This window comes from Serinus canaria, chromosome 1A (assembly GCF_022539315.1).
Source record: "Serinus canaria isolate serCan28SL12 chromosome 1A, serCan2020, whole genome shotgun sequence".
In the NCBI taxonomy this organism is placed as follows: Eukaryota; Metazoa; Chordata; class Aves; order Passeriformes; family Fringillidae; genus Serinus; species Serinus canaria.
In genome coordinates, this window is record NC_066314.1 from 3,998,334 (window position 1) to 4,020,752 (window position 22,419).

General features: G+C 45.4%; 1 protein-coding gene across 1 annotated transcript in view; it reads right to left on the reverse strand.

The window, feature by feature from the left end:
• The window catches only part of ITIH5 (inter-alpha-trypsin inhibitor heavy chain 5), a 44,160-nt gene that overhangs the window by 5,751 nt on the left and 15,990 nt on the right, over window positions 1–22,419 (reverse strand). The window contains 4 exon segments of the mRNA XM_018910399.3: window positions 2,403–2,712; window positions 5,189–5,360; window positions 20,066–20,182; window positions 20,816–20,985. Of these exon segments, the coding sequence (XP_018765944.3) occupies window positions 2,403–2,712; window positions 5,189–5,360; window positions 20,066–20,182; window positions 20,816–20,985 (769 nt within the window).

Sequence of the window (22,419 nt, forward strand, 5' to 3'; positions counted from 1 at the left end):
AACCAAAGTTATTCTCAGCCTCATTTTAGTCTTCACTGTTCCTTAGGCACCTAAATAGAGTCTCAAGTATGTTCAGAACCATCTCAACGTGGCCTGGAAGTCACTTCCACTATAGTTCTAGATCTCTGCAAGGAGATATTTGTGACCACTTAAAAGCAAATTATTGTCTTCCAAGGTTCACAGAAATCACCCCAGTTATTAAAAAATGTACTTGGACGAGATGGTGTTACCCACAGGTTTCTAGAGGTGTTACACATGGTATCCCAGAGCCAGAAACTGTAAGGCCAAAATGTTAGGTCCACCAAAGCTGAAGAGATTCCAAACCAAAGCCTCTGAATGTCTGAAAGACCCCTAGATTGGGTTGGTCAGTGTAGGACAGGGCAACAGAGAAAGAAAATCAAGAAGGAATCTCATCATGCCCCCCTGCATTTGAGGGCAACAGAGAAAGAAAATCAAGAAGGAATCTCATCATGCCCCCCTGCATTTGACCCTGTTATGGAATTGTGGATAAATGAGGATATTTCCAAGGAATGGAGGAATTCTAGCTGCTCAGAGAGAGCACAAGAGAACTCACTTCCTCGTGGCTGATTTTCTGTTGGAGCAAGGCATGGCTTTCCTGGAACCAGGGAGGTTAACCCTTTAATGCCTTGTTAACGTGACCAGCCAGGCTTGTGAGAACACCTCGCACCAGACAGCCAAGAAAACCTCCCAAGGCTCAAAGCCCAAGTTTACAGTACTGTGTTTTCCCTACAGCAATGTGCTTTTGAAGGTTCCTCCCAAGCTGCTCCAAGAATACCACATTTCCCATTCCAATGCCAAACTGCTCATCTCTTGGCAAGTCATTTGAGTTTAATTTGGTAAATAAACAAAGAATTGGCCTCAGCCCTTTTTGTAGTTCAGGCTGCATTTATTTGACACATCTGGTTAAACAGACTGTCTGGAAGCTAAAGTCACACTTTCTGCTTTATTCTCTCTCCAAGAGAACCCAAAGCCTGAATTGGTTGACTTTATTTTAAAGTCTGTTTGAGCACTCATTGTCTTTCATGCGGAGACCTCACCAGATTTAAAAATATGACTAAATTAAACTTGAGGACTCTCTGTAAATTAACTTCTGAGTTGTAACAAATGGTGGAGATACACAACCTGTCTTAGAGTACAATTCAAGGAAGTATCTGTATAAAAATACAACCCGCTGAGCATAAAAAAAAAATTAAATTGGCACCCATTTAGATTTTCCCTCCAACTGAGATTTGAATTGGCCTCCAGCAGTGATTGTGTTTTTCTGTATAAATTTGGCACCAGGTGCCAAATGGGTTTGCCATGACTGAGCTTGATAAACAGGGAGCTGTTCATCAGAGAGAGGTGTTTGAACAAGTACTTGGAGCACTGGGCTCCTGCAGCCCAGCCAATCAGAACATCCTCTATCTGCCAGGGAATGCCACTTACTATCCAAAATTCATGTCCTGAGGAGGAAATAATATGGGTGGAGTGACAGATGGATCTATAGAATTTAGTTTAGAAGGAATTTTTGTCCATGCATTACTGCCACAGATGGCAAAGCCCTGGTGGAAAGTGCTGGATTTATTGCTCCAGAGGAGTTAGGCATGAGCCAGGACAGAGATCAGGACTTAATCACCTTCTCTTTTCTGTTTCTGTGGTTAAAACACTAACATTTTGGGAATGAAAACCAAACATATTTGGAAACATTGAAACGTTGCTAAACATTTTGGTCAGAGATCTGGTCACACATATTTCTGCTGTTCATTACCAGGGTCTCTCCTTGGACTACAGCTCCCTCAGCACAGAAGAGGAACATAATCTCTGGTCCTACTGAAGCATGAGGATTTCAGGAAACTTATGAGAAGTTTGGGTCACAAAGAATAAGGAAATTGAGTGACTATATGGTCATCCCAGGAATGATCTTAGTGTGTTTTTCCAAGTCAAATAATTTTGTAACTTGGGCAAAGGGTTATAATTTTCAAAAAATAAAGAAATTATTTTTTTGCTCCAAATTGGAATCTTCATTCCTGATCCCCTCCATGCTGTTTATGTTGTTGATTTGATGTGTGAAATGCATCCTCTCCTCCTACCATCTCCCTGTGAGGAGGTGGGACCTGTGGCCCCCAGCTCAGTGGGTTTACATGTCCAAAAGAATGATCTGAATTAGGGAAACAAATTCTGAGGGGCTGGGAGCTCCAGTACATCTCAGGGGGTCTGCAGAAAAAGAAAAAGGAAATTTTTGGGCAGCCATTCAGAGTATCTGATCATACTCTGCCTCTCCCAACCAGAGCTGAGCCTCAGGGAAACTCCAATTTCTCATTAAAGTCCATATCTCATTAAAGGATATTCCATCCCAAAATGCTTTCCCAGAGAACCCAAAGAACAGAAAAAGCAGAACAAACCCCTTGAGGTGGCTGGCTGCATCCTCATCCTCCTGGAAAAGCCTTGTCATGCCACAGTTCTCCAGCGCCATCCTCTCCAGCAGCTTGTGGTCCACGTCGTTGCCAATGCCGATGGTGAAGAGGCAGAATTTATCCCTGATGGCCTCCTTGGTGTTGCTGAGGATTTTGGAGGACTGGGTTTCCCCCACAGTTGGCCTCCCATCCGTGAGGAAGATGATCAGGGACACGCTCCTGGCATCGATGTCGTTCTGAGCGATGTAATCATTCAGCAGCTTTGCCCCGGTCTGCAGAGCCCCGTTGATATTAGTCCCTGGGAAGGTACCAGAATGATTAGAGGTCAATTCTCCTTCTAAGAGTGGTGTGGATAATTTCCCTGAGCTCCCTTCAGTGAGGTGACATCAGGATGTCCCTTTCTCAACATGAAGTTGCTCTAGCCCTTGAATTCAATTCTACTCTGTTACTCAGAGTGAGTTTGGCACAGCTGTTTATGGTCTTATGAACTGAGTTATGAATTTCAGTTTGTCATGTGGAATTGCTGTTGAATGTCTCAATGTACAACAATCAGCCTGGTAAACAGTCACACTGTGTCTGGCTGGTACAAACAAAAAGTGTTAAATTTAATTATGGGACTCTCCCAGATGATATCTGGACTAGGAAATGTTCTGCTCATTTTTTTTCTGAAGGGCACAACACTTGGAGTCAGGAAAAAAGCCCTCAAATGGGAAAACAAGTGGATGGGCTCCTTCTTCACACCCCAGGGGATACAAAGTTTAAAGGGAAGAACTTGGTTAGCTGAGGAGTGTTTGCACAAAACAACTGGGTAGCGAAGAATAAAAGAATAAAACTGGCTGAAGTGGGGTGGGAAGGAGAAAACAAAGTAAATGAGAGATCAGATGTATCAGAATAGACATGAAAAGGATCCAAGCCCACTGTGTGTTAAAAAAAAAAAAATAAAACAGGGAAATGAGTACAAGTATTCCCTTTCTCCATGTATTTCTGGTCAAAGCACAGAGGGATTGGCTGTGGCACCTTTGCAAAATCAGCACATTGGGATTAAAAACAGCTCTTAGAAAACAAAGCAGGTGAAATGGGTTAAGAGCCATACACAGCTGACTCTGGGGGGGTCTGGAAAGGGAGATCTAGGAAGGTCATCAACAGGATGCGATAGAAAGTCAGCACAAACCTAGAAACTCAATTTGCACAGCTCCGGTGACTGCAGCAGGACAAGGAAGAGGAGAGCAGCAAAGACTTCTGAAAAGTCCTCAAAATCCTGATTCTGTCTTCTGCACAGTGGTTCTCAACCAAAAAAACTGTGCCCAAATATTCTAACTCTCTCAATCTCCAGGCAGTTCCAAAATTTCAGAAAGAACTTTTTCCCCAAAGCCAGAAGAAAACCACGTCTCATAGCAGAGTGTGTAATTTTATACTCAGTTGTATAGAACTACCAAGCACTGAAAACTGCCTTTAGCCACATGCTCAGGTATTTAGCAGCAGGATTTTTCTCCCATTTCTTTGGTGTGTAAGTACAACACAGGGGTGTAACCACACCATGTTATTTGTGTGTGTTCATGTTCAGTGGAAGATCCTCAAGGAATAGCACCTTTATAGAGAAAACACAGATTTAGCCAAACCTGAAAAAAGCCTGAAGTACCTGTGGTGGAGGATCACAGTCAATAATTTCCTTTTACTTTTGTTCTCTGGCAGGTTCATGGGCAAACCCAGCTGGTTCCTGCACAGCTCTCTTGGCACTTCAGGAGTAAAAGGCTTTGTTCTCTGAGTTTAGTCCCAATTACTATTGGTAATTGTTTAACTGGGCAGGTCCCTTCACCACTTCCTAAGCAATTCCTCTCACAGCACAAAGAGCAGAGCCAACCATCCTGTTTGCTGTGCTTTTCCATCAGAGGGTTTCCTCTGCTAGGAGTGGTCCCTGCTCAGGGGCAGCCATGGGAAGGCCCTCCCTGACCTTCAGCCAGCTGTGACCACTTCCATGGGGAAGGGTTTGAATAGGTCCTTTTGCAGCTCTCTGGGCACAGCTGCTGGAATATGTTTGATTGTAAACCTCACTGTAGTTGGAGATTTTTTTATACTACTGTCCACAGCCTCACAGGAGACCTATGAATCAAATTAAAACTCACACCTGCACTCTGCCACTGTTCTGGGGTTTTCTCTGCCTGCTTCCCTGCAGGCGACAAGGCACAAGCAAAAAGGGCTGAGAAATTCCTAAAATATCATTTTGGCTGTTCCTTGGTAGAGACAAGAGGACAGTACTAGGTGAGAAACTAACTCCTGGAGAAGACAATCCCACATCCCACAGCATGTGCTCCATCCCTGGGGTTTCCAGCCCAGACCAAATCATGAGCCTGCTTTCACACAGCTTTTCAGAAACTACACAATACTGGCACTGTGTGTCCTTTGCCAGGCTATGTTTTCATCTGTGTCCTCAAGAAATAACCTTGGAAGCTTTCCCATTCTGAGGGTGTCACCAGATAAGCAAGAGAATGGAATCAAATTGGGTTTAATAGCTGTATGGAATCACAGACTAATTTTGGTTGGAAGGAACATTCAAAGTCCATCTTGTCCCCTGCAATGGGCAGGCTCTGAGGAAACCTTCCCACCATGTGTATTAATAAAGAACACATAACCCTGAGTGGAGATGAAGGGACCCCCTTGTCCCATGACCTAAATCCCAATGTCTTTTTATCCCATATGCTCCAGGACCACATTCCCCACTCTTTGTTTAGTAAATTGGATAGCACAGTTAATGCCATCTGTATCTCTGATCATACCTCCAGTGGGTGACATGTTATGGATGTACTTTTTGGCATCCCTGATGTTATTTGGAGTAACTGGCACCAGCCTGTCCTGCTGCCAGACCTTGATTCGGTTGGAAAAGCCAATGATATTGAAGTGGTCTTCAGGCCTTAGGTCCTGGAGAATTGTGAAGAGAGCTTCTTTGGTCTAGAAAGAGAAAAGAGAGCAGCTGTGGGTTTCTCTGGGTCTGGATTGGAGGCACTGGAGATGGCAGTTCATGTTCACACTCAGGTGTTTATGATTTCTGATCAGTAAAACAGTCTCACTACTGGGAGTTCAGCAGCCTTTCATTAGAGGGCACAAAATGGCCACAATCTCTTCTTCCAAGGTCTTTTAAGACTAAACTATCCAAATAAGAGCTGACACCTGGATTATTTTCCCTTTTAACCCAATAACTGATCCCACAGAGCTCACAATGGGGACTTTTCTGCCCAATTACAAAATGCCACCCAAACCCATGGAGAAGGAGGAAGAAGAAGCATGAAGAAGAAACCCAGTACAACACCCTGTGCCCTCCACCTTGCTTCCATCCACAACACACTAAAAATCCCAAACCCTCAATTTCTCACCCAGTGGCACACCTACACTGCTCTCTATAATCTATTTCACACTTTTGTGGATCCCAGTCTGTCTTGGAGTCTGGGAATCTTTCTCCATGAATGAGGGTCAAAGTCAGTGCTCCCCTGGGGGTCAGGGCACCCCAGAGCAGACAGAGAAATATTCCCAGTGCCCTGGGTTTCCAGATGCAGCAGACACAGCTGTCAGTGTTTTAGTGGGTGAGAATTTAGTTTTAAGATGTTTACTGATCTTTTAGATATTTGTACACTGCCAGTTTGGCTGATGAAGAAAATAGGGATGTCCTTCCCTGCCTAAAAGCCTGATCTCTATGGTGCCAGGGGCTGGGCAAATAGGAGATGAAAAACAACCCTTGCCCAAAAGGTCTTGTGAGGCACATCTAGACCTAACTAAGCTTAAAAATCTGGCTCCACAATTAGGATCAAAGCTCCCAGTGACTGGGAGAACCATGTTCTGAATAAAGGGATAGTGAATAATAATGACTAATAACAAACTCTTAGAGTTTGTCTGACACCCCCTAGACTGGCAGTGAGCTGCAAGTGGCATATATTTAAAACAGGTTACTTATAAGTTAAAAAAACAGTAAACATGTCAAAGGATGCACATTCTCTGTTCAGAATTAGGACATTATTTGCTACATGTACACTCTAATGAGTAGTGTCAGCAATTAATAAATGTTTAGGTTAATATATTCAATTTACTAGATATAAAAAGAAGTCCTGACTAGTCATTGCAGACTCTACCTGCCAGGCAGTTTTGTCCCAGGCATATTATTTTTAATCAATATGCCAACTGTTCACCATCCTATATAAACACAGGCAACAGAGTGAGGAAAGCTGGTCACAAGATAAGTTCTTAGCAAAGGAGGTTAAGGATCCTGGGTTCTGGAAAAGCCAGACCACTGAGGAAAAGGCAAGAGGAAGACTGCAGAGGAGTCCAGCTTGGATTTAGCAGCAATGCAGCTGTGTTCACATGGAGACAGACTTCAGCTGAGTAAGACTCAGAGAAGTTGCCCAAAAGCAGCCTCTGTCCATGCAAACATACCCTATATTTGGATGCAAAACACATGGGAGGAATATGAGGCAATATCTAGGCAGAGCAATCAGCAGATTCTCAGCTCAGCCCCTTCTTGGCCTCCATTAAGCCTTCAAATTCCAAGGAAAGCTATGCAAGAAATTATATTGTGGTCTCACCAGCATTTAAAGGTTCCTCTCATGCCTGTAAGGAAAATACGTGAAGGGTTTGTCCAGAAGAAATGTAGAAGTAATCAGCAGTGCTGGAAACCACAAAAGCCTAGGCCTGGTGTTGCTATGTAAAGACAGTTTGGAAAAGGGCTCAAAGGACTGATCAAGCTGTGTCATCAACATCCCCCTGGATTCTGCATGGCAGATGATGATGCAATGATGCAAACAAATCTAATCCTCACAGCTGGTGCCTTGGCTCCCAGTCCACCTGAAATTAAGGGGAATATTTCCCATAGCTTCAAACATTCTGGAGCCAGGTCTGGAGGCTTTCCCTGCCTGTTTCTGTCCTCTGTACAAATCATTTTCCTCTGCAGGGATCTCAGGCTTAATCCCTCCACTTGCTTAGCTGGAACATTCCCCCACGTCCCACCACTGTTTCACAGACAAGAATATTAAAGCAAGTGCTGGAGGAAGAGATTCTTTCAAAGAGAAGGGGAGATTCCCATCAGGTTCACATCATGATGTGCACCAAACAACCCTGCACAAAGGTGAATTCCTGCCCCAAACACAGAGGCTGCCTCCAGTCTAACAGTCCACAGAAAAAGGAAATTTGGGTGAAATAATCAGCTATTTGAAAAAGAAGGAAAGGTTTTATTCTCTCTCATCTGCTCTTTTACAGCACCCTTTGTATTGTAAAAATGCTTCAGCTAATGCAGGACATCACCCTCCATCAACATCCCATTCTACAGAGAGGAAAACCAGGCTACTTTTGTAATTATGCCAAGGTCAGAAAGTGGGAGGTTCCCAAAATTGGGGTTCCCAGCCCTCAGTTCAGTCAGCCAAACCATCCCACACGTGCACAGGCAGCAATCACACAGCAGAGAAAAGGACTCTTGCATTTATTCCATAATAACAAGGTTGGCCCGAGTATTTGTCCCTCAAAAAATGGATCAAAGTAGGCAGAAAGTGAAAATGGAGAACCTTCCATCCTGTGTGTGAGCAGTGCAAGCTCTGCTGAGGGAAATCTGGGCAGGGTGTTAAAGCAAGGAGCAGTGAGACCACAACAACTCCCTACATGCACATCCCACAAAGGAGAGGAACAGAGGTTCCTAGAGGCAATCATTTCAAAAAAAACTCCCCAAATCTCATTATCTATATTACAGCTCTGATTATAATTAACACTGCTTGACCTCTCCCATTACAAAACCCCTCTCTTCAGGCTTTTTTTTTTTTGTCCAATTCTGTGAAACTACATTTTTCTCAGAGGGATTTATTGGGCCCAAATAAGCTCTGCTCTTTCTGACAACAAGGCAAGAGGAGAAGTAATCTTGCTTTGGCCTACTTGCAGAGAGGCTGCATCTCACTTCCCTTGTGCTCACAAATTCCTTTTGACATTCTTGCCTGTGTTCAGCCAAAAGAAAAGGAAAGGAAAAAGTAAAACAACACAGAGCAGAAGTAGCTTGGTGTACACAGCATCCAAGAGAATTGCAGGGAGGTTCAGGAGGGAACTGAAACACACATTCCCAGGAAACCCAGCACTTCCCCACACCCTCTTACAGGGGCCAAATGTGGGGCTAGAGCCATCTCTCTCTCCCCTTCTTTCATTTCCTCTTTGCTTTTTGTCTCATTTTCCTCACTCCACGGAGTTTGAGTCAATTTTTCCCAGGAAAAAACTTCTGCCATATTTTAATGGACATGCACTGACAGCCTGGATTCTGGCATCTGTATCCTGTGCTTGCCTCTGCAGCTGAAATGAAAACCCTTTGAATTTACGTGGCATGCACACAAACATATGTACAAGTGTGTGTGTGTGCACATGGTTTTGCTCCAAAGCAAACAGAGTGAGGGAGGCCACATGGTTCATTCTCCTGCAGCTTTTACTCCATCCTCAGCAAAAAAAAAAAGGGTGGGATTCAGCTTTGCCAACTCAGTCATCAGAAAGCTGGGCATCACATCTAACCCTGCTCGAGGCAGGGGAAGCCACCTCCAGGGAATAATCCATCCCATCTGTTTTGGACAGGTTTTAGGGTGGGCTGAGTCACTGTCTGGAAGTGCCTGACTCCAGGCAAGCAGAGAAGGTGGGACTCACCTCAAGAACTAATCCTGCCCCATCCTGAGCATTCTGATTCTTGCTGGAGCCAAAAGGAGCTGAACTGTCTCTCCACCTCTCCCAGAGTGCTCTGAATCCTCTGTCTCTTCCTATTTCCATCTCTCTTCCCAGCTCCTAAGGACTCCCAGGTGTGTCCTAAAGACCACAATCCTCATGGGGTGGAGAAATGTGCTTTGATATCTACCAGCCTTCCTCACCCTCTAATGGTTCATGAGAGAGGTGTGACTTCCCCCAGAGTGCTGGATAAGATTCAGCAGCTGGCAGCTTTTAATAAGGAGAATATCTTGGTAAAAGGGCACTGCTGGAAATCCTGAAGGACTCAGGATTTGAAGCACAGTTGGTGCCCAGCCCTCTCCCCCCATCTCCACCAGAGCCCAGGTAAGGCTTTGCAAAGCTCTTCTGGCTGCAGCTTCAGCTGGGATAGAGCAGCAGATTTCTGCTCCTGTCCTTTGTCCTTGCAAGGCCACAGCTGGAACTTCTGGCTCCAAGGAGCCAAGGGCTGTGGCTGCCATGGGATTCCCAAACTGCTCTGCTGAAAATGGTAGTTCCACTCCCACCTGGCCCCACTGAAATTCCTACCAAAGAGGCAGAAAATTAACCCTTTATATCCTGCTGAGGGCCAGGTTGTTCTTCCATGGCTGTGCACATGACACTGGTTCATTTTGGAGATAAGCTGGACCCACTTACACTGAAGAAAAATGGTTTGGAGGTCCAGTGCCTCTGTTCCAGGTGCTGCAAGGTGAAATGCTTTTCCCAACACGTTTGCCTGGGGAGATGCATTTGGAGCAAGGATTAAAGCAGAGGATGGCAGGAAGTAACAATACAGAACAGCTGAATAAAAACCCTTTTTTACCATTTGGGAATGGTTTATACATGTTAGAGTCAGGTTTTAAATGAGTGTTTTAAAAGGGGATAATTTGGTGGGGGGAGATTCCTCAATTTCCCTCAAATTAGCATGGATAAAATTGAGGTGAGAGGTGGAGATGGAATTGCCACTGCATTGAGATGAGGAATTGTGCTGGTGAATGAGCTGCCAACACAGCAGGAACCTTGGGACTGAACCAGCCACCTCCAGGGCAACGAAATGTCACCCCAAACCTGGAGCAGTACAGCCCTGGTCTACACCTGGGGACAGGTGATGTGACCATGACTGCCAGGGAGTGACCAGAGTTCATGTCAGTGCTTTGTGAATGATGAGAGAGGAGAGAAGAGGAGCTCACACTGCCTAAATTATTGAAGTGCAAACAATGTCTGCTCAAGCCTACAAGGACAGAGACAAGCCAGGTCCCAGCCACCACCCTGACCTTCCTTGTCACCTCTGCACTGACACCTGGACATGCAATATTGTATTTGTGGGATGCCCCAAAAGGAAGGAATGATGAATCTGACTCCATGTTCTCAGAGGGCTAATTTATTATTTTATGATACTGTATTATATTAAAGAATACTAAACTAAACTATACTAAAGAATACAGAAAGGATACAGACAGAAGGCTAAAAAGATAATAATGAAAACTCCTGACTCTCTCCAGAGTCCTGACACAGCTTGGCCCTGATTGGCCAAAGCGTGAAAACAACTCCCAGCAGAATGCAATGGAACAATCACCTGTGGGTGAACAACCTCCAAACACATTCCACATGGGCACAGCACAGGAGAAGCAAATGAGATAAAAATTGTTTTCCTTTTTCTCTGAGGCTTCCCAGGAGAAAAATCCTGGGTGAAGGGATTTTTCAGAGAAAGTGAATGCTACATCACAACACAGCTGCTGCCTGCCTGGTTCTTGCCTTTCTGCAGGTCCTGCATCACAGCCAAGGTGATTCAGAGCTGTACCAGCCCCAGCAGGAAGAGCAGAACTCCTTCAGCTACGCTCGAGTTTGGCTGTGATTTGTCACCCTTGTAGCCAGCCCTTGGAGTTAGCTCTGACAGACCTCATCTTGCTTAAACACTGGTGGAGCAAAGCATGGGATGACAGACACTCTTATGAGAAAGCTGAGAGCCTTCAGCCTTTTTTTGGGGTCAAAGATCTGCCTCAGAAACATCTGGGATGATATCAGACCAGCTGGGCACCTTCAAGGAGGAATCTGACATTTCTTTCACAGTCCCTTGTTTGTCTGAGGAGCAGAGTGAGGGTGAAGCCTGGCTACCCTGAGAGCTGTGCAGCTCATAGGGACACAATATGTGGTTGTTAGGAGCTGTGGCACTGCCAGACATTGGCCCTGCTGGCCAGCAAGGGGAGAATTCAAGCACCTCATTAAAATGCATATCCCAAGCCCACATATTCACACTTTCCATTGCCTTAGGAGCACTTCTAAGGGTTTCATCCAGCCACCCTCGCAGCAGCTGGGCAGCAGGACTTCATCCCCAGTGACACAGCCTCTCCCAGCTCAGCCAGCACCAGGGAACTGCCTGGGCTCGGGATCAGCCAGCCTAAGAGCACTGCTAGAAGAGGGGAAAGCATTCCCAACCACAGCCTTTGGAAAACAGGACCCACTGACAGGAGGAATGCACAAGAACAGCCTGCAGAGAGCAGATCTGGGGCCATCCATGTGCTAAAAGATCTCACAATTAAAGACAAAATTTAAGCACCCTTTGTCCTTCCAGATCACTTGTGAGAAAGCAAGTTTGACCAAGAAGGGAGCTCAGGCACAAGATGTAAGCTCAGAGGGAATTAGGAAGCCAAAGCTCTGTCCAGGAATGAGTCTGAGAGTGCAGCAGTGCAGGGAAGGGCTCAGAAATGAGATCTCCTACAGCAAAAAGGAGAAAAGTACAAGTGAATATATTGCTTGTCAAAAGATTGCAAGGAGATACAGGGAGAAAAATCAAGAGCTCCTTCTTTGCCTTAAATATCCTCTGTGCTTTGGTTCTTCTCTTTCCCTTTCCAAACATGCAGAGGCAGCTGATAAAAAGGTCCAGAGTTGTGGTTTTCAAGCAGCAACAACCAAAGCTCATCAATGTCCCCATGGTCTGTCAGAAGGATTAATTAGTACTGTGACTTAAGGAAAGGCTGAGTCACAAAGTCACACCTGAAATGGTGCAAACATGGCCAGACAAGGTGCTGCCCTCGGTTTGGTTTGGGTCCAGAGCCAAGGGGAATGCAGTGGGAGCACCACTGCCACATTGCAGGGAGCAGCTGAGGCACAGGGAGAGCAAAGCTTTGGGCAGTGTTGTTGCTGCTAAGGTTGGAAGCCACATCACGTGAGGTTTGCTTTCCTCTGTGTCCCAGTGTCCCTTCTGCCCACATAATGCTGGTCACATGTCACCTGCCAGCAATAGGGACCTCTGCTCCAAAACAAGGGGTTAACTCCAAAGTGTATCCCTGGATTGTTCCACCTTCCTGCATCCCACTCTCAGAGAGGACAATTGGCCCTTTCTGCCTCCACAGGGAATGTCCTGCAGCTGAGGAGCTGCAGTGCCCCTCTCCCTGTCAATGTATCTTTGTGCTTTTCTTCCTGGCAGGCAAGGACGGCGTAACCAGGGAAAACTCCTGCGCAATCCTGCACAAGAGCATTTTGTTCCATACTGACACAAGCCTGCCATGGGAAGCAGTTTGAAAGGGGAGTTCTGGACAATAAAGGTCTGTCTCCAGTCCATGGTCCAGTCTCCTCCTCCTGAGCATCCCAGATCCTTTGCTGGTCACTTGAACATTGCTGACTCCCCATATGGCCTTAAAAAAAGTTGCTTTGTTGTTTCCCAGGCTGAAAAACAACAATCCTTTAGAACAAATGTTTGTTCCTATTGAATTTTCTGAAAAAGGTTTTCCACTTAACATTGAGTAAAACATTTAGCTCCACACCCATCCAGGACACTTAAGCACTGAATTTTTGCTCAGTCGATGATAAAACAGTGTTCAAGGATGTGATCAGTTGGGATAACTCACTTATCTAGTAAGCATAGTGAGGAGAAATACATGAAAAACTAATCTGATGATCAAAAGCTGATCTGATTTCTCAGGAGCTGGAATTCCATGGGTCCACATGCTCAGTCTTTGCAATCTCACTGCAGCACTGAGGATGTGAATAAATGCCAGTGTGAAGATTTAAGGAGGAAAGTTCTAATCAGCACCAAGCACTGTTACTTGGAGCCCTTATCCCAGTGCAGAATGGACTGCAGTTGGAGCAGTGAACAATTCTGTACAGTAAATAAGGCAAAGGGAAAAGCTCAAGGGCTGTCCCAGAGTGCTACACTGAAATAACCCCACTGGAAACAACGGGGCTGCACAGGCACACAGCCAGACTGACACAGCAGTGTCTGAAGGCCACATTCTTGTCTTAGCTCATTTCTTCATTCTTCTTCATTCTTCTCTTGTGCTTAGCTCATTTTAAGTGGAATCAGATCCCAAAACATGCCCGTCAGACAGTCAAACCCCCACCCTGCCAGCATGACGAAATATTTCCATGCAGATAGCAGCAAAAAGGTCAGCACCAAGGGAAAAATGCCCCATGCCCTCCATGCAGAGCTTGACATCTCTCTCTCTGCCCATCCTCAGAAGATGGAGTTCATCCCAGGGCACAGAACTGTTCCAGCAATTGGGTACTGTCATTTTCTGTCACAAAGATCAGCCCCAACACAATGCTGGGAAGAGCTGACACGCCCAAAAGCTGCCCACAACACATCCCCTCAATTTCAGCAATCAACTGCTGTGTTACAGAGCAGGACTTGAGCTGAGACACAGCTCAGCATGCTCATCACACTGATTACCACCATCCATCCTTCATCATGCAGCCACTCTCACAGAGTGGGAGTCTCAGCAGCCTGCCAGGTTTGGAGCTTTGTAGACCCTGCTCAGAACATCCCATCCATGGGTGTGCCCTGCTGGGAGAGAGGTGCTGCTCCTCCCTTGGGACTTCCCCATTTGCATTTCTTTTCACAGGACAGGCAGTAGGAGTGCCAATGACAGGACAGGAGGGAGTGGCTTTAAACTAAAAGAGGAGAGATTTAGGTTGGATATTGGGAAGAAATTCTCCATGAGGGTGGTGAGGTCCTGGCACAGGGTGCCCGGAGTAGCTGTGGCTGCCCCTGGATCCCTGGAAGTGTCCAAGGCCAGGATGGACAGGGCTTGAAGCAACCTGATCTAGTGGAAGGCGTCCCTGCCCATGGCAGGGGGTTGGAATGGATGATCTTTAAGGTCCTTTCCAATCCACACCATTCTGGGATTCTCTGATCTCCAGTGAGTGAGGGATGGTGACAATGGTTTGTTGGTTGAAGCAAAGACCCAGCACTTTTGCTCAGAGTTAGCATTAAGCAATGCAAGAGCACTAAATAGTTCCTTAAAAAAAGCAAATTTGCCCGTTTTCCTACCTAAAAGTGTGCCACAGGGCTCTCACAGCCCTCCAACTCCTGCCCCCATCCAATTTTCACCATTTCCAAACCCCCTCAGCATCTCCAGGTGCAGGATCCCCACTCCCTCCTGCACATTTCTGCCTCCAGCCCTTCCCCTGCCCACTCCCCTCCTAAGCCACTGCCTCAGGCACTGCCAATTCTTCACCCAAAACTCTGCAGAGAAGAGAGCAGATGTTTTGGAGAAGATCATGTCACTGCATCAGGGGAAACTATCCGAGCAAAAGCTCTCTCCTCATGACACAGCCTCACATCCCTGTTCCTAAGGGACCCCAAAGCACATCATGTGGACCTCAGAGCTGCCTGTGAGCACTGTCTGATGACAGCAACACAACCTGGAAGAGCTCACTCCAGCAGGATTCCACGAGAGGTGCCACAAGCACTTCTGAGCTTCAGCTGCTCTCCACAGCCAGAAACAAAAGGTCCCAGTGGAGCAGTGTGTGGGACACACCCTGGTTTAGGGGGAAGGGGTACTGGCCTGGAAACAGCAGTGTTGCTGCAAACAGTGCTAATCTAATAACTGCAGTCTTGACAAAGGTCTGGTGTCTTTTAGGCTTGGGGGATCTTTGTACAGCCATAACCCAGACATGGGTTTGCCAGCTGGAGAGACAAGACTCTGCAAAGAGACAAGCACAGGCAAGGGAAACGACCTACCTAAATTCACATAACAGATCCATGATGAAAACACATGTAGAAGCCAGGTCTGGCTTCCAGGTGTTGCTCCAGCAGCTGGAAAAAAAACCCCTTTTAATTCCAGCTTGGAAAGGACTACTAAAGAAAAATCTTTCACTTCACTGACTTTTATGCATTTGCCAGAGCCTTGAGGATACCAAGAGGCTTTCATGGCTCTGCCCAGCCCCAGCTGGGGCCTCCACCCACTCTCCTGCCCATTGAAGCACCAGCCTGGGCCCTCATCCCAGTCTCAGACCAAGAGCTGTGCTGTCTGTAGCTCTGCTACATAAACCTCAATGACCCCAGTCCATGGAAAGACTTCCCAGCTTCATTTAGCCACTTCCATTTCACTTCACCTTTGTCTGGGGGTCACTGGGCTGTGTCTGGCACCTGTTTCCAGCTCATCCTTTGATGAACTCAGTGATGGTCCAATTGAAACAACTGGGAGAGCTCTCAGCATCTTCAGGAGTTTTCAGTTCAAGCCCCAGCAGCATCCCCATGCAAACTCTGCCCTCACCTTTGCCTCCTATTTACTCCAAACTCAATTAAAGGACTTGCACTTTATAGGTGGTCTGGGAACTTCCTGGGAAATTTTGTCTCTGCTTCTACTGCCTCAGCATGAAGCAAAATTGGCTGTAAGTCCTAAGGCCAGAAGCAGATGCTCTGTGACCTGGACACCTGAGAGCTTGTTGCTCTGAAGGCTGTTTCTCTGAATGACCCCATCATTATTTAGTACTTTTAGGGTTAGGCAGACTGTTTTGCTTTGTGACAAGTACTTGCATTTCTCTTGGAAGAGAAATTTTATTTTTTCTTTGAGCAAATAAAGTCTACATAGATCTGATGTCTTATTTACTGTGGTGTTTCTTATATCCCAAATCCACACCTCCAGAGAGGACTGAGATGACTCTGCTGTGGTGTATTCCTGAGCAGGAGGCAGCTGCATGGGGCTGTTGGTGCTGCAGACAGCTCTTCTGTGTGCTCTGGGCTTGTTTCTTTCCAGCAGAAATGGAAAACCTGACTAAACCTTCCTCCTCACAGTAGCTCTGGAGGCTGGAATTAGAATTAGCATTTTTTCCAGAGCTCCCTGGCGATTTCAGGTTGTTCTCCTGGGCAGGAGCTGGACTGACAGACAGGCTCACAGCCAGCTCTGCACCACCCAGCAGAAATCAGAGGAGTTTGGAAGGAGAACATTGAGTGCTCAGGGGCTTGTCTGCTCCCTCACCACCCTGAAACTCCTCGGGGGTGTTGATGCTGAGGCTCAGAGGGTGAGGGTTGGGCACACAGAGCCCTCAGATGGGCTCCAGCACTGTGGGTGACTCAAGGGTACCAACAGTGTCCCTTGGACAGGCACAGGCAAATGAACTGGAGCCCTTGCAAATCCCCAGCAGGTCCCAGTTGCAGCTGGGTGCCTCCAGGAGCAATTAACCTCAGAGAAAATTACAGTCTGGCACACCACCACTGACAGGTTGCCAGGCTTGTGGTGAAGCCAGCTGCTTAACTGAGTGTGTGGCATTTGTTGCCTGTGGGAAAGGTAAGGTGAAACTAATCTGTGGTTGAAACAACTCTATTTTACATCTGCAAAATACCTGCAAACTCATCCTCTTGTGGAGATATTCACAGCTGGGAAGGTTCTTGTTCTGTAACAAGGGTCTTTTCTCACCATGTTCAGTGAAGCTGGCTGCAATGATGGTAATCACAAGGTGCTGAACTTATAACTGGCCCCTTTTTCTCCTGGTTATACCCATGTAAAGCTGCTATATCCCCTTCTACCTAGCCAAAGGTACCATAAAATCAGACTGCTCAAAGGCAGTCATTTTGCTTCATATTTGCAAATTTTTGTCATTTTTGCAAATCATTTTGCTTCCCAGTAAACCCTGCAGATATAACCTCTTCCCCAGGCTCTCCTGGCTGTTAAAAGCAACTATTCCACACAGAACTTGCTGTCTCTTTGCAAATGAAGGAACAAAGTTCATGGGGATTTTCCTTGCCAGTGGGACAGCAGTAATGATGTGCAAAGCCTTGAGCACATTAATATTTTTTCCTCATCATGCTCAAGAATTTTCTATTCATGAACTTCATCTCCCTGCCAGTGCTAAGAGGAGACTGCAGCAAAGGCTCAGATTCTCAGGGGAGTTTGACTGCTGCAACACATATGAGTCTGCTGGACATCACCAGAGCTCAGAGGCTGTGAAAACAGAGAAATACCTTCCCCTCAAAGCTAGTACATCTCTTAGTGATGTGAGGAAAGTGTCTCAGGGGTCCTGATCACAGAACCAAAGAGCTGTTAAAGCTGGAAAAGACTTCTAAGGTCATCAAGCCCAATTATTAACACAGCACCACTGTGCTCACCACTAAACCATTGTCTCCAAGTGCCACATCCAGATGCTTTTAGAACACCTCCAGTGATTTGATCCAAGCTGATCAACCAGTCTCACTCAATGTGCTTGCAACTGCACATTTGTTGCTTCAAAGACTGAGATATCACAGGAAGAAAGGGATGGCACCAACAGATAAAATTTCACATTGGAAAAGGAAAACCTTGGGAGAGGAAAAGATAAATGACTCACAGCTGGGTTGTGGGAACTGCAGGATGAAATCCTGACCCCACTTGAGTCACTTTGCCATTTGCCTTGTGAAGGCAGGTGACTGAGGAGTCCAAAATCTCCTCCAGTTGCTACAGAAAAAGGTGCACAGCTGATGTTTCCTGTCCTTGCTTCCACAACCCTAAAAACTGTCCTTTGCCACAGTCACTGCAGCTGACCCACAGGAGCACTCTTTACAATTGCTGACTGTATTTTTAGCTGACCTTGCATGTGACTCAGTAGAGAGAAATGAGGAAAGACAATCCCATGGGATTCCCCAGCTCTCTCCACACCATCACAGAGCTTCACAGCTGTGAGAGTCCAAGAGAAAAGACAAAAAGGAGATTTCCTCTGCTCAGATGTATCCTGCCACCAGGGAATCTGTTTGTAATTTAATAAACATCTCAATGACATCAACAACTGGTAAAAAGGACACCGAGCAGACATGGCTGCAACTGATCACACTTTCCTAGAGAACCAAGAGAGATTTATTTTTCAGCCAGTCCTAGATTTTGGTCTTTTCTTATTTAATCTGTGTGGGGGTGTTATGATTCTGATCTTAACTCCATGAAGTTCTATTTTTTGGAACAGCTGGAATCCAGGGAAGATAAGTGCTTCCACCCCATAGCGCTCCTCCATAGTGTACCAGTGGTTCTCCGTAAAAGGAATATACTGAGATAACAGACCAAAAGTTGGGTGTGGAATTTTTGTTTGTATTTTTTATTTTTGTTGAGGTTGGGGTTGAAGGTACTTGAGATAGTATTTCATGTTTGGACTTAGATGTTTATTATTCTTTATTAGTGTAATAGCTTTACAACTATGAGTTTTGTAATCTTTTATTAGTAAGGCACAAAATGGCTAATTATCTCTTGTTACAAGGTCTTTTAAGACTAAACTACCTAATTAAGGAATGATACTTAGATTATTATTTTTTAAATATAATAACTGGTTCTTCAAAGCTCATAAAAAACCTTTCCTGTTTAATTACAAAATACTACTTAAACTCATGAAGAAGGAAGAAGGTGAAGAAGAATAATTTGCCTCAGCTCTAAAACTTTCATTTTGCTTTATATTTATTACGATATTCTAAAACTCTGAACTTTAAGTTTTCTATCCTGTGATATTATACACTTCTAATTTGTAATTTTAGGGCTAGTAATCAATTTTGGAAGTCTTCTCTACATTCTCAAGTTAAATGTAGTGCTCTCCTGTGAGTCTGTGCCTTTCAGCACAGAAAGTTTAAAATTCTCAGTATCTAGGATTTCAACAGTTGGGTACAGCCTCCACCAAGGCTCTGGCTCTGACACTTCAGGCTCAAGAGGAACCTCTCTGAGCTGATTTGCCTGAGATCCATGTTTAGCAGCACAAACTGCCCAGGCTGTGAACTCAACCTTTAGGGGTCAATGGCTGTGTTGTTTTTAGTAGGTGTAATGAAAAGAAACTCTGATACTCAGGAGGAGAATAAAAGCTTTCATAGTGCAAGGTTAATCTGCTGACTACTTGTGCAGCTCACTAAAGCACCAAAGCCCTTTGGAGTTTTAATCTGCCTGGTTCAGCACGTGGTCACTGGCTATCTGCTTCCAGCCTGCAGGACTGGGGGCATTTGTGCCAGAATTGTTTATTCTGAGAGGCAGGGGGGTCATTTTTCAGCAGGAGGATAACAGAAACCCAAGAGCCAGGCTCTGTCCAGGGGTTTTTTTACAGATTCAGAGGCATCTTGATTTGAGACCTCATTCAGGACAGGACAATGATTGCTTCCTAACAACTCTTCTGATGAGCCACCTTCTTCCCCAGTCGCCGGGGAAGATAATTTGGATCCATAGAATTCATATTCCATTTATATTTGATGTCCCCTTCAGCTTGGTGTGGTGGCTCACATTAAGGTCTATGTCCTGGAAAAACATCTGAGATTTGTTCTGAAAGACTCAGATTCCCAAAAAGGACAAAATGACTTTTCTTTCAGCAGAACCTCTTGAGTTGTACTTCACTGAGTGTTTTGCCAAGGTAATTTAAAGGCAGCAGTGTCTTCTCTGCGCTGTTAGACTGGATACAAGAGTCTGCTGAATGCACTTTGCTGGGAATTCTGCCTGATCTACCTCTCCTCAAACTGCTCAGAACAGAACCACCCTGAACAATCCTATTCTCAATTTTGGCAGCACTGACCTTTACAGAGTGATGAATCCTTCTACATTCCTTGTTCCCATCCCATTCCCACTGACACGATCATTTCTCATTGCAGGTAGATCACCTCACCTTGAGGTGTCTTCAGAGCCACCTCTCACCTCAGACACAGCACACATTTTGCAGAAGAGAAGTGGTGAGACAAATCTGAGCCAAGCTTTGCCTCCCCAGGGCTGAGCAGCCCAGAGCAGACACGAGGAGGAGCTCACCTGCTTCAGCTTCGTGCCCACCATGGAAGCGCTGCTGTCCAGCACGAACACCACGTTCTTTGGCAGGGGAGGAAGGTCTGTGGGGGCGAAGTAGTGCACAAAATATCCATTGAGGATCTGAGGAAGAGCAAGGCAGTCAGGAAATCAAAGGTGGATCGTGGTGCCATGTTCTACACACGTCAGTATGGGATATCTGGATATTTGGGTGCTTTCAGTGGCTGTGTCTGCACTGGAGGCTGTGAATGCTCCTTGCAATCCCTTTTAATTCTGTTTCCAGAGACCCTTGGGATCCCCCCTAAATTCAGTTTATCCAGACTGGATGAGCCAACTGGATCTCTTCATGGAGAGATCCATGGAGATCCATGGTTGACATGGACCTTCCATGGTTGACATCCAAATGCAGTTTGAGTCATCCAAATGAGTTTCCTTCCAAATGCAGCAAGGATGTAACATATGTGCCCACAGATCAGAACCACAACATGCACTTGAAAAACTGCCCTTGTATCCAGATATGGACAGCCAGTATATTGAGAAACTGGAAAGCAGACACAAAAAAGAAGCTCAGTGAAGTTGGGATTTAAGTCCATCTTGTGGCTGCTGATTGACTGGTTTTATTTTGGATAGTTCTTACAAGATGGAGGAGTAGCCTTCACTCAGAAAACATTTTCTAGGAATTTGAAGCAGGCAAAACAATTGAACCATCTCAGGTACAGTTAATAAAACAGAAAAGATGAATTGTGTGTACAGTACCTGAACATCCCCAACACTCAGCTCCCTGCTGACATCATATCTAATGATGAAGTCTCCCAAAATTCCATTTCGGGCGATCCTGGTTTGCTCAACAACACTGGGGTTGAATGTAACCTTAGCTAAGGTTTTGGTGTGCCCAATGACAGTAGAGGGAGGAGGAGACACATCACCTGTTGAGATAAAACCACAATATTACAGGTTTCTCCCACTGCCTTACAGATGTCAAAGCACAGCACAGGTGGTGCTGCCATGGAGCCAAGTCAGCCAGCAGAGTGACTTACTGGGATTGAAGATTCAGTGATTAAAAAAAGAGAGATTCCAGGGAAGGGTTTTATCACAGACCCAATTTTACACAAGCAAATTATAGTTAAAGCACTTGGACTTTGAAGCAAACTCCTCAGCAAGCCTTGCCCAAGGTGACTGAATGACAGAGATCACTTAGTTTCAATAAAATCAAGAACTGACTCTGCATCACAGCTTCTCTGGGAGAGCTCCTGTCCATCCATCCTGATGGAAGCAGAGAGGGAGGTCCCAGCCAATACACTGAAATCACATAAGGACACGAGTTTTGTATCTCAGAAGGGGCTTATAAAATGATTACCCAGAGCTTTGACTTTTTTTCTAAAATCCATGTACAGTTCAGATTTCTCCTGGCAAAGAAAAGTTATAAATCAACATTGCTGTAAAATTTTACCTCAGTCTTGATCTGTTTTTATTTTTATAGCTGCCCTTTGATCTGATGAATCAACAGATACAATATGTTTTTAATACAAAATGCATCAGATTTGCTTGTATCTGCCTTCTTGAATTTTCCATCTGTCTTCTATTGCTTCCAGAAATCCTATTTAACTGCCAGTGTGGGAAAAGCCTAAAATACATAGAAATGGCTTTAAAGTCCATTTATAATTTCTGATCTGGGGTTTCACATTACTTTTGCTCAGCTGCTGGAAGGAAAGCCTGCTGTGGGTCAGGCTGCCTGGTCATGTCACACTGGGGCAGTGAGAATCAGTCAGAAGCTCCCTCCTCATTCCTCCTGCATGTCCGTGGCCTTTGGGCAGCACTTCCATGTTTCTCTGCCATAAACACAGTGATGGGTGAGGCCAAGGAGCTGTGCCACAACAGCATGAGCTCCAGCCTTAACATTTCTCTGGACCATTGGAAATCAGCTGATGTAGGCAGCAACTGCCTGCCTCAGTTTCCCCACCTGTTAAATGAGCATAATCACACGTAACCTGTTTCTTAAAGCAATGTGGAATCCAGGTGGATCACATTGCCTTCCTCTATTGCTCCTCAGAACACTCTCTGGAGGTGATAAATGTCATCCTTTCTAACACAGACAGTGCTTTAGGGATCTCTGGAGAGGAAGTTTTCAAGGCTGTCTCACACAGCCATTTCAAGTGGCAAGGATTGCTGAGGAATCTCTCCCATCCTCTTCATAGCCACTCATCTCCATCCCTGGGACAGAAGTTAAAAATCAAAAAATGGTCTAATAGAAAAGGTCTAAGGAAACTTTTTTTCCTGGAATAACAAAAATCAGGTCTGGAAGGTAACTTATCTAATTCATGTTCTCAGACTGAATCCCTTCCTACTTAGTTTTTTGATAC